At 44.4% G+C, this 17938-nt stretch overlaps 1 protein-coding gene and 2 long non-coding RNA genes across 5 annotated transcripts in view; 1 reads left to right on the top strand and 2 right to left on the bottom strand.

The window, feature by feature from the left end:
• Positions 1-4045, bottom strand: part of HLCS (holocarboxylase synthetase) — a 113503-nt gene extending 109458 nt beyond the window's left edge. For both annotated transcript variants that reach the window (XM_066177172.1, XM_066177173.1), the window contains exons 1-2: positions 3854-4045; positions 962-1114 (exon numbers count right to left, since the gene is read on the bottom strand). In XM_066177172.1, the coding sequence (XP_066033269.1) occupies positions 962-1114; positions 3854-4045 (345 nt within the window). The remainder of the gene's footprint in view (positions 1-961; positions 1115-3853) is intronic.
• A 193-nt stretch (positions 4046-4238) lies between these two features.
• On the top strand, positions 4239-8937 carry LOC136286146 (uncharacterized). 2 transcript variants are annotated; one of them, XR_010719793.1, is made up of 4 exons: positions 4239-4443; positions 5160-5286; positions 6028-6115; positions 7559-8937. It is a non-coding gene; the product is annotated as an uncharacterized lncRNA (long non-coding RNA). The 2 variants fall into 2 exon arrangements; XR_010719792.1 differs by having other exon boundaries at positions 5160-5352.
• A 973-nt stretch (positions 8938-9910) lies between these two features.
• Positions 9911-11961, bottom strand: LOC136286145 (uncharacterized). The gene is made up of 3 exons (XR_010719791.1): positions 11879-11961; positions 11592-11743; positions 9911-10179 (listed from the first exon to the last, which is right to left on the bottom strand). It is a non-coding gene; the product is annotated as an uncharacterized lncRNA (long non-coding RNA).
• Between the last annotated feature and the right edge of the window lie 5977 nt (positions 11962-17938).

Below are 17938 nucleotides of genomic sequence, written 5' to 3'. Positions count from 1 at the left end.
TGCAGCCCCTAAACCTGGAGCTGAGCCCACTCCCAACCTGCCCTCCGATAAATCTGTTCACCAAGCGCTCTGCTCCCCATGTTGACCCCAAGAGGGGATTGTTGGATCATCTCCTGGAAACATTGACCTGGAAAACACGAGATCCTCACCCAGGGAAGCAGACAGGCCATGAGCACCTGGATGTGAACTCCAGGAACCCCAAGAAAGAGCCTGCAACCTGACTCCAGGCACCAAGGGGGAGAGATGGCCCTTAGGGACACCCTTATCCATGGCCCCAGGGGGGATCCCAGCCTGGGCCAGAGCCTGGCTCACCGAGGAGCTCTGGAATCCCAGATGTTTTATTCCAGACACATCCTGACATGCACATCTGCCTTTTTCCCCTCTGCCCTGGAGGCAGAGAGATCCATCTCCCCTCTCTCACAGCCCTCCAGTGCCTAAAGGGGGCTGAAAAAAAAAAAAAACAGGAGAAAGATTTTCCACAAGGGCATCCCAGGCTGCTCCAAGCCCCAATGTCCAACCTGGCCTTGGACACTGCCAGGGATCCAGGGGCAGCCACAGCAAATCTGGGAATTCCATCCCAGCCCCTCCCCACACTCCCAGGGAACAATTCCTGCCCAAGATCCCATCCAGTCCTGCCCTCTGGCAGTGGGAAGCCAAGTTGTTGTCCAGAATTGCTCTCCTGGAGCCCCTTTAGGTCCTGGAAGGGGCTCTGTGCTTTCCCTGGAGCCTTTTCTTCTCCAGGCTGAACAATCCCAACTTCTCCCAGTCTGGCTCCAGAGCAGGGAGGCAATTCCCACCCACAACCAGAGAAAAATGTCACTGAAAAGTCTCAACCAAATATCTCTGGCTCTGTCTGAAACACAAAATAGAGCCTGATCATTAACAGTGCTTCAAATGAAGCAGTTCCCTTTTTATTCCCAAAAACATCCCTTCCATGCAAGACACAAAGAGAGTTTCTCACCTCCTTTGAAGAGTCAGGGCCCTTCTGCAAGCTCTCAGTGTGAGCAGAAGTGCTCTCTGTCACAAAGGCAATGTGCTCTGCTGGCAGCAGCTTCTCAGGGTGGACCAAGGGAGAAACGAGCAGCACACTCCACCTGCTTAAGTCATCAAGGAACTGGAAGAAACGGGAAAGGAAAATGAGGCTGTAAAGAAAGCAGCTGATTTAAGAATTCCTTCTTAAATGATGCCCAGCTTAAGTTCAAACCTGACCCTGCAGCCTTGCAAGGAAGGGTGATGGTTATTTCACATTCCTCACCTCATCCCCCTCTCCCATCCACTCTGAACACTGAACCCTCATTCATCTGCACCAAAGTTCCTCATTCACTATGAAACTCATGAAACATACAGAAATAATTCATTCAGGATCGATTTTCCCCAGAAGTTGTTCTATGCACCACTCAGCAGACCACTGGACAAAAGTTTTTCTTCATTCAGCTACAAAAGGTTCCCTCTCTTGCCTTCACCAAGGAACAAAAAAAGCTCAAAACCACGTTTAAGACACCTCACAGCTCCTCAGGAAAACATCACTTGCATTTTTAATTTTAACTTAGATTTTAATTTTTACATAGATTTTGCTTTGAGCTTCATTTGTCTTGACATACTTTACAAAATGGCAAGCATTAGAAATAGCTGCTTTGCTTCTGCCACACCACGAGCACACACCTTCAGCAGAGGCAGGAAAGAATTCCCCTCTGGCACTAAATTCTGCCACTAAAAGCGTTCATCCCTGCACACCTCAAATGAAACCCCAGAATATCAAAGTTTTGGGGGCAGTTCACCGCTCCAACCACCCTTGGTGAGCACAGGAGCAGCACAAGCAAATATTGATTTCTCCCAGAGGAAAGTGAACTGAGCTCAGGAAGCTTTAAAATACCTTCAACATCCGAGCTGGCTAAAGATCAAACCAAAAAAAAAGCCTTCACAGGTGATGATTTATGACTTGCTGGGGTCTTAAGCAAGCTGCTGATCACAGTCCAAGCTACTGAGGGAGCAGAAAGGAGCTTTGCTGGCTGCCCAGAAGCCAAAAAAAATAACCCTAATTAACATTTTATCTCTTCACAGATGATGTAGAGAGCTCCCCAGTGATGCAGGGCCGGAGCCCTCACCCCGAGGTGCAGCACACCAGGAATTCTCAAAGGCTGCCAGCACGAACTTGAAAAGAGACAAAAACCATCTTGAATAAGAGCCCCGAGGCTGTGCCAAGCTGCAGCTCCCCAGAGGGCTGCCCAGCTCCCAATAAAGCCAGCAGATTATAAAATCAGCCTCCATGAACAGCGCTGCAGACAGAAAAAAATGTGCTGCCTGTGCAAGGACTGAGGAGAAGCTGTTTCAGGAACGAGCAGGAGTGGAGCAAAGAGCAGAAATCAGCTGAAATCCTCCTCACAGGACAATAATCCAGGGCAGCTGAGGCAGAAGTCCTCTAAACACGGCTTTGTTTTGGTTTTGAGAGCTTTACTGGAACGTGAATTAAGCATTTAACTTGGCTGTGGAAGATTCTGAGATTGCCACCATCAGTCCTCAGTGTGAAATCATCTGTCCATTAAACAGCAAGAAAATCTAGTTTTAAATAGAACCAACTCCATCAGCAATTCTAATCTTGTTTTTCCCTCACTGCAAACGTTCTCTTCACCCCCTGAACTTATGAAAAGCTTCTCGCCTTCCTGAAGTGCACTTAGCTCCACAAATCCCTTCCCAGCAATGCCTGGAACAACTGAAATAATTCCCAACCACCCACACAGGAGCAGCAGCAAAAAAGCAGAGCCTTACCCAGACCAATTCTGGCGTTTAGTGACAAGATTTAGAGAAATGCAAGAATCATTTCAATAATTCAGCCTAGCTGGGGGCAGTGCCAGGGGAATTCCACTGTTCATCCTGGAAGTCAAGCAAGCTTCACTTTCAGTTTTGCTTCCAGCACTGCCAAGCGGTTCGGGCACAGGGTTTTTCCACTGCCATGGGCTGCCACAGCCTCCCCCAGCCCTGGCCTTTGTAAAAAAAACCGGGATTTTCATTTCCCAGCACATTTTCCTCCGGGGAGAGCACAGCACTGAGGAAGCAAAGGCTCAGTTCACATTCCAGGGCAGATCCAGCAACGTTTTAAACGTTTTGTCGTGTTCAAGACATGAATCTTGAACATATGAACACATTTTTAGACTAAATATGTGTTCATATTTGAAAAATATGAACACATATTTTTAGACTAAACCCTTGTACGTGCTCAAGGCAAGTTGCTAAAATGGGAAGAGGCTTTTCCCAGGGACGTGGAGAGACAAGACAAGGGGGAATGCCCTTAAACTGAGAGTGAGCGGGTTTAGATGGGATTTCAGGAGGAAAACGTTCCCTGGGAGGGTGGGAAATCCCTGGCGCAGGGTGCCCAGAGAAGCCGTGCCTGCTGGAGTTGGACATCGGGGCTTGGAGCCCGTGGCAGGGATGGGATCAGTATGATCTTTAATGTCCTTTTCAACCCAAGCCATTCTGCGATTCCGTGAAATTCCATCAAGCTCTCCGAGCCAAGCTTTCCTATAAGCACTGCAGTCCTTGCAAAGCTGCACTTAACACACATACACACGTCTATATACATATAAACGGACATCTGCAGCACGCGGAGCATCCCTCAGCCCATCTCCCATGCCAGCAGCGGGGAGAGCGAACTAACATTCACACCTGAACTAACATTTCCAACCAAAGCCACCACCGGGGTGTCCCCTCCTCCTTCCCCCCGGCTCTGACAGCGCCTAGGAATCCCCTCCGCGCGTTATTTTCCCCTATATTCCCCAAACCCCCGCCCGCCGCTAACCCCCAAAACCCAAACCGGAGACGCGCCGGCAACGGGGGATGCTCATCCCCGCGGCTCTACCTGCGCCTCGCCGGTGCAGAACACCTTTCCGCCGACGCGGAGGCACACGCTCTCCTCGGGCAGGGGCTGGCGGGCGCAGAAGGTGAAGGAGCAGCGGGAGCGGTGCAGCCTGCGCACGGTGCTGCGGACCAGCGCGGCCGAGCGCGGCCCCCGGCGCGCCCACAGGTACAGGTAGCACAGCGTGATCAGCATGGCGGGCGCCGGGCCACGCCCCCTCCCGCCCGGCCCGGCCAATCGCAGCGTTTGGCGTAGGAAGGCGGGGGGGGGGCTCTGCCGGTGCTGATTGGTTGGTGGGGCCTGGCGCGCGCGGCGCCACGCCCCTTTCGTGCCGTCGGTTGTCTCCACCCCTCCCTCCCCTCCCCTCAGCGTGAGGGGAGCGCGGCGGCTTCGGGAGTGCGCGGTTCTGTGGGGAAAAGAGGGTGTAAAAGGGAATAAAGATCGCTCCAAGTCGTTTAAAGTGTTGTCTCTTTGCGGCGGGTTAGTTGTAGGCGTGCTCTGGAGGAGGAAGAGGAGGAGAAGGAGCAAGGCCAGGTCTTCTCGTCCGCCGCGCCACGACTCGGCTTCTCTGGGAATTGCAGAATGGCTTTTGGGTAAAAGGGACTTAGAGCCCATCCAGCTCCACCCCCTGCCATGGGCAGGGATACCTTGCTCTGTCCCAGGCTGCTCCAAGCCCCAATGTCCAACCTGGCCTTAGACACTGCCAGGGATCCAGGGGCAGCCACAGCAAATCTGGGAATTCTATTCCAGCCCCTCCCCACCCTCCCAGGGAACAATTCCTGATTCCCAAGATCCCATCCAGCCCTGCCCTCTGGCACTGGGAAGCCATTCCCTGTGTCCTGTCCCTCCGTGCCTTGGGAATTGTCTCTCTCCAGGTTCCCTGGGGCTCCTTCAGGCCCTGCAAGGCCACCCTGAGCTCAGCCCAAAGCTTCTCCTGTCCAGGCTGAACAATCCCAGCTGTGCCAGCCTTTCCTCCCAACAGAGCTGCTCCATCCCTCTGCTCATCCTGGAGCCTCCTCTGGGCTCTCTCCAGCAGCTCCACGTCCTCCCTGTGCTGGGCCCCGGGGCTGGGGCAGCTCTGCAGGTGGGGCCTCACCTGAGGGGACACAGGGACACAATTCCTCCCTCACCTGCTGCTCCCATCAGCTGTGATGGAGCCCAGGATAAATCTGCTTTTCCAAATCTAAAACAGTCCAGATGGACAACAGGAAAGGATCTTCCTCAGAGATGATTTCACATTGCTACCTGACTTCATTCCTGGATTGGTACTGCCCTAAAGGCACAGTGTTCCATTTTGTATCCCACACAGAGCCAGGAGAAGACACCTGGTCTGCAGTTCCCATTCCTGGAGCCGCCAAAGCCGCAAACGGATTCAGTTAATTTCAGCCCGTTCGTTGGATTCACCGAATGAGAAAGGGCTGAGCACTGACATCAGAGTGAAGAACAGCCTGTCGGGGAATAAAACTGCAGGATTTCTGTGAAAAACGACGTTTACTTTCTTGGTGAAATTTAAAAAGTTTAATAAAAAGACAATAGGAGATAGAAATAAAGTAAAGGGTTATAACAGCAGGTGCTTGGCATTCAGCGCTAAGAGCACACTTTTCATTTTTGGAGGGACCTTTTAAAGACTTTTCTTATTATATCAGTCTGTTCCATATTTATATATTTAGTATTTCTATATATTTAATAATATGCATATTTATATTTATATTATGCATATTTATATTTTTCTAGAAACTGTTCAGCATTGCTACTCTTTGGGTCTGCTTTTTTGGAGCATGTGGTTTTTTTGGTGGTTTTATTATCATTTTCAGTTTGGGCCTTGGTCTGTACTTTTTTTAGATGGCAAATGCTGATAGTTGGCATCTTAATAGCAGAGTCTTTATCACATGTTCTCTGGGTTTTATTCTGACTAGACAGTTTACTCAATTATATCAGCTACTACTATTACTGTGTCTACGTTTTTGTTAATAGCAAAAATGAAAGCAAAGTTGTTTTAATATTCTATATACAGCATTTATCATAATATTTGTGAAAAGCCAAGCTTATAATATGTCTTTATAACAATTTGCAGACACAAATCGCTGCTTCAGAACTCACAACAAGCAGCAAGTTATTCTTTACTCCTCCAATACATCTATGCACAAAAGTTACCAAATACTCCCTGTGTTTTGTAGGGAAAGAAATCACAGCACAGTTCTGGGAAAGGAAGGTGTGGCTCAGCCTGATCCTGGCAGATGCTCGGTGTGTGAGTGAAGAGAGAAGGTAAAAAAATAAATGCCAAATGCAAAAAAAAAAAAAGCCAAATGCAAGGCTACAAGAAAGAAGCCAACACCTACGTTGACAGACACCTGACAGTTGTTTCCTGAAAAGGGCAGGAAGCCACAACCTTTTTATTCTATTATTCTGAACTCAAGGTCTTGTCCTGCACTTGGAAATTTAGTGTAACAGGTATTGTAAAATAACAGTTTTATCCCTGAGTGGATCTCTAGCAATGGCATGCTGCCTCTGTAGATAAACAGGGAACATTGTTTATATTCCTTGCTCTCACATTTCAAGTGAAAGGAGGGGAGGAAATGGTTTTAAGTTGTGCCAGGGGATGTTCAGGATCTTTTTTTCCCCCTGGCACAGTGCTCAGGCCTTGGGATGAGCTGCCCAGGGAGGTTTGGAGTCACTGTGTGTGGGAGTGTTCAGGAGGAGTCTGGAGGTGGCCCTTGGGGACAGGGGTTGGCTGATGCTGGTGGCACTGGGGTGGCACTGGGGTGGCACTGGATCCTCCTAAAGGGCTTTTCCAGCCCTGAGGATTCCGTGATTTTGTGATTGTCCAGCCTGGCCTTGAACACCTCCAGGGATTGGACATAATATTTCCACAACTCATGGCACAAACAGATTTACAGCTTCAGTTGTAAGGCCAAATATTTTAAAGAATTCTCCATCTCAAGCTTCAGAAACCCCAATCTTGTGCTGCTGCCATACCCTGCCCTACACAGAGAGGAGCAAATCTCCTCACACTTTGCTCCTTTGTGTGACTTTATCTCCTGCAGGAAGCCCAAACGCTTGCCTGGGCACATCAAAAGAAAGAAAACAACCTCCAAAGCAAAGCTGTGAGCTCTGGAATTCACTTTCTCCGGGTTAGTTCAACAGGGCATGCACTGCTGAGCCCCGAGGCTGCACAAAGCCTGGCCCTTTGTGTGACCTTCCCACTGGCAGGAACGTGCCCTGCTCCAAATCCTGGGCTGGATGCAGCATTTCTAATGCACCCAGCTCCACAATCAGCTTTTTTTTGTTTGTTTGTTTTTTTGTTTGTTTGGGTTTTTTTGTTTGGTTTTTTTTTTGGTTTTTTATGTTTGAGGTCCCCCTACCCTGGAAAAGTTTATGAGGAAATGAGAAAAGTGGATCAAAACCTCACCACGCAAGGGAATCTAAAGCAGGACCAGCCCCTGTTTCTGTTCCAGCTCCTGCCTGTGCTGGCACAGAATTAATGCAGAGCTCTAAAGCTGCTGGTGGTTTTTTTGGTTTCTGTTATAGTGTAACTTGGACTTAAACATCACAAGCTTTGACTGAAAAGTTCAGAATTTTAGATTGGGGAAAACCTTCTGTTGTTGTTATTGTTTTTATTATTAAGCCAAGGCCTTTCATCCACCAGGGAATTTACTAAAATAGGTTTTCTAAAATAAAATAACCACATCAGTCATCTCCTTTTCACAGGAAGGTGGAAGGAAGCCTTGGAACAAAGAGGGAGTGATAGCAGCCCTCAAAAACCTCCCAGCTCTGCTGTGTAACCTCGGAGGAGCTGAGCTGCTCTTTGGGAATATTTCAAGGAATATTTTGAGCCTGGCCTTGCTGTGCAGTGTCACCAGCTGGTTCCTTCTCCTTCTGCTCCTTAAAAGCTTTTCCGTGGATTTCTCTGGGAGGAGCTTTGCCTGCCGTCAGTGTCTGTGGGTTTTTTGGTTAATATCAGGTATTATTCAAAACTACAAATGCTGTGGAGGTGTCCAAGTTCCCCCAAATATGCCAATTTATGTAAAAGCTCTTTATTCTTCCAAATGCACAGTTGCCTTCATGAGAAAAGTGCATAAACCCCGTTTGTCGCAAAGATAAAAACCTCTTTTAATTAACACAAAATGATTAGCACAGGGCTCCTCTTTCTGCAGAAGGTGAACCTGTCATAGTTATTTCCAGGTAATTTCAGAGATCTGAACAATTCCCCTGAGTTCTTGGAAAACTTTGCTGATTCTGTGTTCTTCACCTAATATCAAAATGAAGCACCTTACATTAAGCGTACTGCCAAAAGGAACCTGACTTTAGCTAATGATTTCCACAAAAATGCCAATTAAATTATGTGGTTGGGTTGATTAGTGCTATAATGTAATATTCACATTTTTTCCTACGTGTAACTGGATTTAATTACATTGCAGCTTCATCACCAAAGTTGTACTTTCAATAGTTTTGTAATAAATTTGCTTCGCACCAAGTTTAACCAATTATTAATCAATTAAAAGTATTATAAATTTGAATATTAAATAAAATCAAACCAATAAATTTTGTTCGGTTTGCAGGGCTTTATCAAGAGATTTAATTGAGAATTAAATAATTAGATTTAACTGAGAATACCTTTGCATCTTCTGGAGTGTTACATTTCAGCAGTTTAGGCTCTAATCCTGCACTAACACCCATGCTGGCAGAGGAATAAATCAATTTTCCTCACACCCAGATCTGATTGCAAGATCACAGATATCAAATCTTCACCACAAACTTCCCTTTCAACTCTCAAGTTAAACCAGGACTAAATAAAACTGGGCTGCTGAAATTAAATATGTGGAGGTCAGGCTGTAATTTAGCAAGATATTTAATTACACTTCAGGTCACTTAAGGAATTTGCTGTTTTTCCTCAGGACCTGTGCTGTTACTTAACAAATATTTTGGATTTTTAATATTGTTCACCGTGTTCTTTGTTCTATGAATTGCACTGATTTTGGTGCAGAAATGTTCAAAGGGATTGAGACTCTGCATGCAATTTTTTTATTTGTAATAGGGCACTATTTATTTATTTACAGCTTCACAGATATCACAATGTATTTAAAAATGGGAGGCAGTGGGTTTAGACTGAAGATGCCCAATTAACAGGAAATAATCTGTGATCAGATTAATAAAATTAAAATTAGTTAAATCAAATTATTTTCCCTTCTCTGGGAAGAAAGTTCCCATTTGAACTTAGACTTATTTTTTTTAGGACAGGCTGTGGATGAGTTTTCCCAAAAGTGCATTTCCAGAGTGTATCTGATAAAAAGCAAATCCTGATTCTGCTCTAACCCCGAGAATTCTGCAAATTCACATTCAGTAAAACAGCACCAGAAGGAGAAATCGGATAAAGATGTGTAAATGGTGTAAATATCAATATATCCCGTGGGATTTGCTAACCAAACCTAACAAAACCCGTCTGATTGCTGTCGCTGGAACAGCCTCCGAGGTGACACCTGTCCCACCTTTGAACCCCTGGACAAAACCTCTGTCTCCTTCAGGACATCTCCCTGCTCTGCCTGTGTTTGTTTTCGGTGAGTTCCTTCGGCGGCTCGCACGCAAGAGGGGCTCAGAGCCTCTCCCGCCTTTTAGAGCATCCAAAAAATCCATGGAGGGAAGAGCCGGGAGCCGCTCCCGGGATTCCCGGCAGCTCCCGGCCCAGCCGGGCCAGCACCTGGGCAGGTAAGGGAGGAACGGGGGAGGCTTTTCCAGCTTGGGAATCTCCAGCTGTGAGGATGGAATTATTCCGTTGACCAGAAACCCAAAAACGCTCTTCAACCTCAGGAATAAAAGGCAAAACTCTGGAAGTATTCTACTGAAAGTAAAATTGCTGCAAGTGTTGCTCGTTGTTTTATTTCTTGCGCTGAAATGTCCTCCTTTTAAATCGGGATTTCAGAACTAAAATGAAGGTGGTGATAACCTTCTCCTCCTTCTCCTCCTTCTCCTCCTTCTCCTCCTTCTCCTCCTCTTTCTCCTCCTCCTCCTCCTCCTTCTCCTTCTCCTTCCTCCTTCCTCCTTCTCCTCCTCTTTCTCCTCCTTCTTTCTCCTTCTCCTTCTCCTTCCTCCTTCCTCCTTCCTCCTTCTCCTCCTCTTTCTCCTCCTTCTTTCTCCTTCTCCTTCTCCTTCTCCTTCTCCTTCTCCTTCTCCTTCCTCCTTCCTCCTTCCTCCTTCTCCTCCTCTTTCTCCTCCTTCTTTCTCCTTCTCCTTCTCCTTCTCTCTCCTTCTCCTTCTCCATGTTTATGTTTATTTGAAAGCACTTTTCCAATTCTCCAGCTGGATCTCTTGCACAGCATCAGAGATGGAAAATCCTGGTGGGAAGAGCATCCAGAGTCGTGGTACCTCACCAAAAAAAAACAAAACAAAAAAAGGCAGGCACAGCACCCAGCACTCCCTCCGCTCCCTTGGGCTAATGGGATCAGATTGTTCTCCTTGGATTAATGCTGGAGTTGCTGCCTCAAAAAAAAAAAAACAAAACAAAACAAAAAAAACAAACAACCAGGCACTCAGCAGGGAGAGGTGGTTTGGCGGTTTTCTGCAGAAATAAAAAGATTTCAGTGCTGTTTAAACCATCTGGAGTTCACTTGGAGCTGTGAGATCCTAAAGGGAAAGGAGCCCTTGGTGAAATATGGGTCAGAGCGTGGCTGTGGGGAGAACCCAAGTATTGCCAGAAAAATCTGATTTATCAAATGAAAACGCTCCCAGGGATGCACAGGGTGGGATTTTGAGCTGTGCAAGGGCAGGAGTTGGATTCCATGATCCTGGTGCTCCCTCCCAACTGAGGATATCCCATGATTCCATTTTATCCTGATTTTCCTGCAGCTCTGCATTGTGGAGGCCCTGGATGCCCCCAGCAAGGGATGGGGAGGCCACGGAGAACCAACAAATGGTGAGAGCAAATTCCCAGGGAAAAGAATCCTTGTGGAAAAGCAGGAATTGAACATGGGGAATTGCTCGTAGAAAAGCAGGGATTGAACATGGGAAATTCCTTATGGAAAAGCAGGGATTGAACATGGGGAATTCCTTATGGAAAAGCAGGGATTGAACACGGGAAATTCCTTGTGGAAAAGCAGGAATTGAACATGGGGGATTCTTTGTGGAAAAGCAGGGATTGGACATGGGAAATTCCTCGGGGAAAAGCAGGGATTGAACATGGGGAATTCTTTGTGGAAAAGCAGAGATTGGACATGAGAAATTCCTCGGGGAAAAGCAGGGATTGAACGTGGGAAACCAGGCTTGGCCCCCTCCTCCTTTGTTCTTCCAAGCATTTTTTTAGTGTTGGAAAACATGGTTGAGAGAATGTCCAATTTTGTGTTAGATATAGAATTACTATCCGTTCTTCTTAATATATTATTATTATATGTAATTTAGTAATAGTAATGTAATAATAATTTATATTAATATTAAATTATACATAATAATTTAATTAATTATATATAACATCAAGAGCTGCAGAAACAACAACTTACTCCACACAACCCTCATTTCAACAGCCCTTTATATTTATAATTTATTATATATATTAAGAATTATATATATTAATTATAGATATTAAAAATGAATTATATATATTTTTTTAAAAAATAATAACGTCAGTTAGAAATCTCCAGGCATAGTCTGGATGTGCTATTTTGTATATAGGGGGAGTTTTAAGTGAAAATGACTTTTAAAAACAGGCCCACAGGGATAATGTCAAGAAGTTACTGTGGAATTCTCCAGTTACCTAAAGAAAAGAAGTGAAATCTTCATTTTGAATCCATTCTAATTAATAAACGTGTCTCTTTCCAGCCAGACTTGGATGGTCAAGTGATAAACTGGAGATCAAAAGGGGCCCTGGGATTCCAGCATCCAGTGAGGTGAGTTCAATCCTGTCACCTGAGAGAGGGAAAAGTGACAAAAAAATAAAAGATTAAACTGCTTCCTTCTCAGGAAAAGGATCAGTTTGTCCCTGGAAAATCTCAATTTTAGTAACTTAATTACTCACCAAATTTCAGTAATTTAATTACTCACCAAACTGCACAGATTTTTATCCCTCAGCAAAGCTGCTCAGGCTGAACAGAGCCTGAAAAAGATGAAAATCGGGAAAAAGTAATTTTAAAACCTCTTTTTTTTTTTTGCCTCACCTAATTTATATTTACATTTATTGCTCACTAAGCCCAACTAATTAATGGGAACAGCTGTTAGTGGAGTGGGATTGGTACAGATTTGAGGTCGCTTTAATTTGCTCTGGATTAAAAGTTGAACTCCAGGTAAAGCTTTTTAAGGTTGGAGGAGTGATAAGGGTTTTCACCAATGTTTGGGTTCTTTAATTAGGAAGCTCCTAATTGGGATTTTCCTTTAGAGGAAGAAAATCAATGGAATATTCCTCTTCTTCACAAGCATTTGTTATAAAAGCTGTGGCAGCTGAAATCCTGTGGGGCCTTAATTGCTGCCAAAGTGAAACCCAGAGGGGCCATTTATAATTTTAATACAAAACAAGGTGGATTTGGAACTAAATAAATAAATCAGTCCACACCTCCTCCTCCTCCACCTGGAGACACAAAATCCACTAAAACCAACCTCTGTACCTCAGGCCACCAACCTCAATCTAACCATGGTACCCTAATCCTAATTCTAGGATTAATTATTTAAAAAATAAGTTTTAAGGTTCAAGCTAAATTGGATGGACAAGTGTTGCACTGTTGAACTTTTTCCTCTTAAAATGTGGGTTTTTTTCTTCTTGTCAGGCTTTATTTGCCCAAATCCAAATCCCAGAAGTTTCTTGCTAATGTTGGAGAGAAAGTTCTGGCCAGTTTTCCTGTACAAGCCACAATTCACTTCTACAATGACGATGCTGAGTCTGAGGAAGAAGAAGAAGAAGTGAGCCCTGAGAGACTCAGAATCCACATTAAAAAGTGAAGAATTTTAAAAAGAACTGCCAGGAATGGATGGACAAACTCCCGACCAAATAGAGAAACACAGCAGAGCTCAACCAGAAACTGTTTATAATTCTCTTTCCAAGGAGAATGAGTCCAAAGCACTGGAGAATGGCAGGAAATCCTTTTGTGTTTTTAGAGACTTGCAAATAAAACCCTGAAGCTGAACCAAAGATTTTAAATCAGGTTGGTTTCAGTAACACAGATAAAGAACATTGAGAGCCTTGTGCTGAGTCATTACTTTAAACACTTTGCAGCCCCGAGAAAGTGAGAATTGCATTGATTATGAGGCCGAATGATGTAATGTACAGCCCCAAAATAACCCGAAGGCTTGGAAACACACTGAAATCAGGCAAGGAATAATTGCTTATTGGCTCCATGGGATATATTTATTTTGCTAAAAATGCTGGATGCCCAGCTGGCCTCATCCATTTCCAGTCTGACCCACAGGTTCTGAACAACATTTATGATATTTTTCTGGGGTTCTGCCATTCTCTTGTTATCAGATTTATTTCCCCCTGTAATCTTTTGCCAACCAGGAAAAAAAAAAAAAGAAAAAAAGAAAAAAAAAAAAAAAAGAAAAAAAAGAAAAAAAATCAGCCTTGATTTTTAATCCAGAATTTAATTTCATGCCACATTTAAACTTGCATCATGTGGCACCGGTTTGGCTTCCCCACAGTCTTTTTTTATTCTCAGAGAGTTTCTCAGCACTTGCCTTGCTACCAGCACCTTTAAATACCTCAAGCATTAACCATTTGCCCCCGCTATATTTAAATGTTTTTTTTATCTTTCACGGGCCTTAACTCCAACCCAAACTGCCACTGTTTCCCCAGAGACAAAGCAAATGCAGAATTGCAGATTTTTGACCTTTCCTGCACCTCTGGTGCTTGTGAGATAAAGTCAGGCTGTTTTCAGAGCCTCTTCAAAGTGTGGGGCAGCTCCTCCTCTCAGTCATCTCCTGGCAAACAGAGGGAGTGGCACACATTGGAAGGCTGGAAAAATTCAGATTTCGAATGAACAAACCTATTAGAAGGAAGGATTTTTTTTTTTTTTCTTTTTTAATATCTCCACTTGCAAACTCCAAAGAGGCTCATGAATGAAATTTCCACCAGGAGACATCCTGTCATGTAAGGAATGACAAGAATTAGTTGAAAATTGAAACCCCCAGAGTGACAAAGGGAAATTCAGCTTTTGGATTCATTCCCACATCCCCACTTCCAAACACAGATAACTGAAGGTATTTCACAAGATACCCTAAAATAATTTATTGAGTCTGCAGCAAAAGCAAACAGAAAAGCATCAGAGTGATTTCACTGCTCTGTGATGACCCATTACACACACACAAAAAAAATGCACTGAGCTGGTTAATAATTAAGAGAAGCCCCAAAGTGAATAGGTGCAGCGTCTCTGGGATTCAGCTGCAGGCAACTTTCAGTTGCCACTTCTGATTTTTTACCTCAGAGTGACCTCAGGACCATCCATCATTTACAGGAAAGAGGTGACAAAGCCCTCCCCGAAAAGGAGTTCCTGGTGAGTTGAGCACTTCAAAGGCGAGGCTGGAAGCAGATGGGAAATCCTGGCCTCGGGTCTCTGTGCCACAAAAGCTTTTCCCTTGGGAATCCAGCAGCTGCAACCCTTCCAGTAAACGCTGCTTTCGTTTTCCATTCCCTAAAATGATGGCAAAAAGCAAAAAAAGCAACTTTCTGTTGCCTGAGACAGGGATGCCTCCACAAAACCTCTGCAATTTCAGATTCCTGCTGTACAAAGAATCATAATTTAAAGTTCATTTTCATACAACAGGTTCGAATTCTGCTTCCAAGAGTTTTTAAAACAAGCTCTGAAGGATATAAACATCCAAGGGAAGCATATCCTTGCAGGCCACAGAAATGTTTTTTCTAAACGTGACGCAGGATTAATTTGGATTAAGAGAAAAAGAACTACCCCAGGATTTTTTTTTTCCCCCTAAATTACATTTATACAGGGAGGATGACAACAGCAGCAGAACTGAGCAGAGGCAATATTCCCAACAGCAGCTTTTTGAGCTCCAGGGACAGAATCCACCCAATTCACTGAAACATTTCCTATTTTACGTTATTTATTCTGCCCTGGCTTCATCTATCAGCTGCTTTTCATCCAGAGCACAGCATCCCAACAAAACTGACTTTGGCAACCCCTCTGGAAAGGAACTGGCAGAACAAAACGGAATCCTTCCAAAACTTTCTCCTCAGAAAACAGTTCCTGGACAGAGAGACACAAAAGCCCCCATTCATCCCAGCTGGGTGAAAGCTGACTGGAAATTCAACAGCTCTCAGCAAGCAGGACTCTGAATGAAACATCTCAGCAGCTCAGGCTCAGGTGCCCACAAGAAAGGTGAACAGAAATATATTTGCACGAGATCAGTCAAATATTTTGGGATTTTGTGGAATCTTATGATTTCCACCCACAAATGAAATTGAAGTTCGCAGAGACTTGTTGCATCTTTAATGTTTCTAGATCCCTAGCACAGGTGTGTCCCAGGAGGGACATTTCATATTAATATTGCAGCTTTTCATTTTGGATCAGAGGGCCTTGGGTTGTCCTCGCTCCTGTTCTCCCCCTGCCCAGCCATGGTGGGGGTTGGGGATGATCCAGTCGAGCTGGCAGAATTCCTCACGCTCCAGAGAATTCTGGGATGGTCTGGACAATGCTTTAGGGAACAGCAAAAGTCGATCTGATTAACTCCAGGGAAATGGTTTGGCTTGGGAGGGACCTTAAAGTTCACCCAGTGAGCTGGGACACCTCCCACTGTCCCAGGCTGCTCCAAGCCCCAGTGTCCAACCTGGCCTTGGACACTGCCAGGGATCCAGGGGCAGCCACAGCAAATCTGGGAATTCTACTCCAGCACCTCCCCACCCTCCCAGGGAAGGATTTTTTTCCCCCAATATCCCACCTCAACTTGTCATTTCTCAGTGTGAAGCCATTCCCTGTGTGCTTTCCCTCCATGCCTCGGGAATTGTCTCTCTCCAGGTTTCCTGGGGCTCCTTCAGGCCCTGCAAGGCCACCCTGAGCTCAGCCCAAAGCTTCTCCTGTCCAGGCTGAACAATCCCAGCTGTGCCAGCCTTTCCTCCCAGTCCACATTTTGATCACCCTCCCCTTTCCTGCCAAGATGGAAAGAAGAGACAAACACAAATTCGGCTCCGTTCTCCCCTTTGGCCCAGCCCCATTCCATCGGGGCACCTCAATGTTATTTCATTCGGACACGTTTCCCCACACATTTCCCTTCCCATCCCACCTGGGGGGGATCCTGCCCCACCAGATGATCTTCACAGCAAGAGGTGTAAAATATCATCCGCCCCCCAACGGGATGAAAACTGCAGGAGAACCCAAAAAGCTGCAGTTAAACCCAAACCTGAAATTCCATCCCCGGTTTTATTCCAGCAGGGACACGGCAGTGGATTGAAGTCTCCAAGTTGTGCCACCAGTGAGGCAGAAAGGTGAAAATGAGGGCAGATTTAGGGGTTTTATTCCCTTTAATTTACTTAGTTTCCCCTCAGGCTCTGAGAAGAATGGACACCTGATATCCAGGGATGTTTTGTAAAGAGAAGCACCACCGTTCAATCATGTGAGGGATTTCTTTTCCCCCTCAATACCCAAGGCAAAATTTATATAAATCTACATAAAAACACCTCCTCTCCTCTTTGCAGAGTTGTGCCTCTTCTCAATCACAATCACAGGCAACACCTGTGGACCCCAATTCCCCAAAAATACGTATTTTAGCCCCCAAACTCCACATCGCCTGGTTTTATTTTGCTCCCAGAGGCAATTTCTGAAGTGTCGAACGTGGCCAAGTTGAGGAAAAGGTCACCACGGCGTCTTTTCGAAACAGAAATGACAGAAAAGCAAAGATTTCAGTTTCATCCCTGCAAGTTTTCCTTGAACAAACAACCCCCCCTCACTCTTGCTTCTCCCATCATTGCGGGCTCTGCAGAGAAATTAAATTAATCAATTTAATTTGGGCTCCAATCTTTGCCCAAGGTTTACAGCCTTTAATTTCTGTTTTCTCTGGGCATTTTCCAGTGGCTTTCCTTGATCCTGAAGGGATTTGGGCATCCTTAACAAAGGCACTGAATTAATCCTTCCATCAAATGATCCCAAACGTGGCCTTCAACTCGTTGTCGCGTCGGAATTCCAAATGAAATTGGAAAAAATGGGGTGAAAATACACAAGAAAAAAAAAAATTACAGTCAATACTTCAATGTCTGGGACGTGATTAGAGGAGTGACAAAAGAGTAAACACATCTTCCTGTCTGCTGGTCATAAAATCGTGAGTTAAAGGAAATTGAATGATTAATTAAAATTAATAAAAGGACAGGATGGTGGCAGGGTCGAGGAACAACAGCAAACTAAACCCCAAAATTTAATTAATGAGATGAAACTCCACACAAATCAACGCTGTTCTGTTTTTATCCCATGCCCCCACATGCCATTACACCTAAAATTCAGTGAAGTGAAATGGTGAAAAGGACTTTTTCCTTCAGTAAGGAGGAACATTAATTTTTTTAATTGACTTTTTTAATCCTACCTGGAAATACTGAACATGGAGATTTTTTCCTTCAAATTCAGGCAGAAAACCCAACCGACTACAGAGATATATTTACTAAAATATAAATATATAAATATACATAATAAATGTTTATATATAACAATATATTATTATCTCAATGTATAAATTTTATTTTATATATATTAACAAAGTGATTGTTAATATAAAAGTCTTAAAACTTTCCAGAGCACCCGATGGTCATTTTGACAGATTTCTAAAGAATTGGCATCAGATTTTTCACACAAATTCTCAACATTTTATTACCTTTTAATGAAATAATATCACTTTTAACTAAATTCTCTGCTGAAGTTGGTTGCAGGCTTAATAAATGACGAGGTTTTATTCACTGGGCTTTATAATAGACCTAAATAACATCGAGTCCTGGAGATAACTGAATTTGTGATACTTGAGAGAAAGGAAAGAAACCTGAAAAAAAAAAAAAAGTAAAGTTCAGTGTTTAAAAAAAACATCTGAACCATTTAACCTTGAGTTTTAACAGCATGGACCTGTCAGTTCCTGTATTTTCTGCTCTTTCCTTGAATTTTTGTTCCAGTATTCTTAAAAATAAGTTTT

This window comes from Chamaea fasciata, unplaced genomic scaffold (assembly GCF_029207755.1).
Source record: "Chamaea fasciata isolate MVZ Bird 193981 ecotype frontalis unplaced genomic scaffold, bChaFas1.0.hap1 SCAF_2, whole genome shotgun sequence".
In the NCBI taxonomy this organism is placed as follows: domain Eukaryota; kingdom Metazoa; phylum Chordata; class Aves; order Passeriformes; family Sylviidae; genus Chamaea; species Chamaea fasciata.
This window is presented reverse-complemented; position numbering and strand designations above follow the sequence as displayed.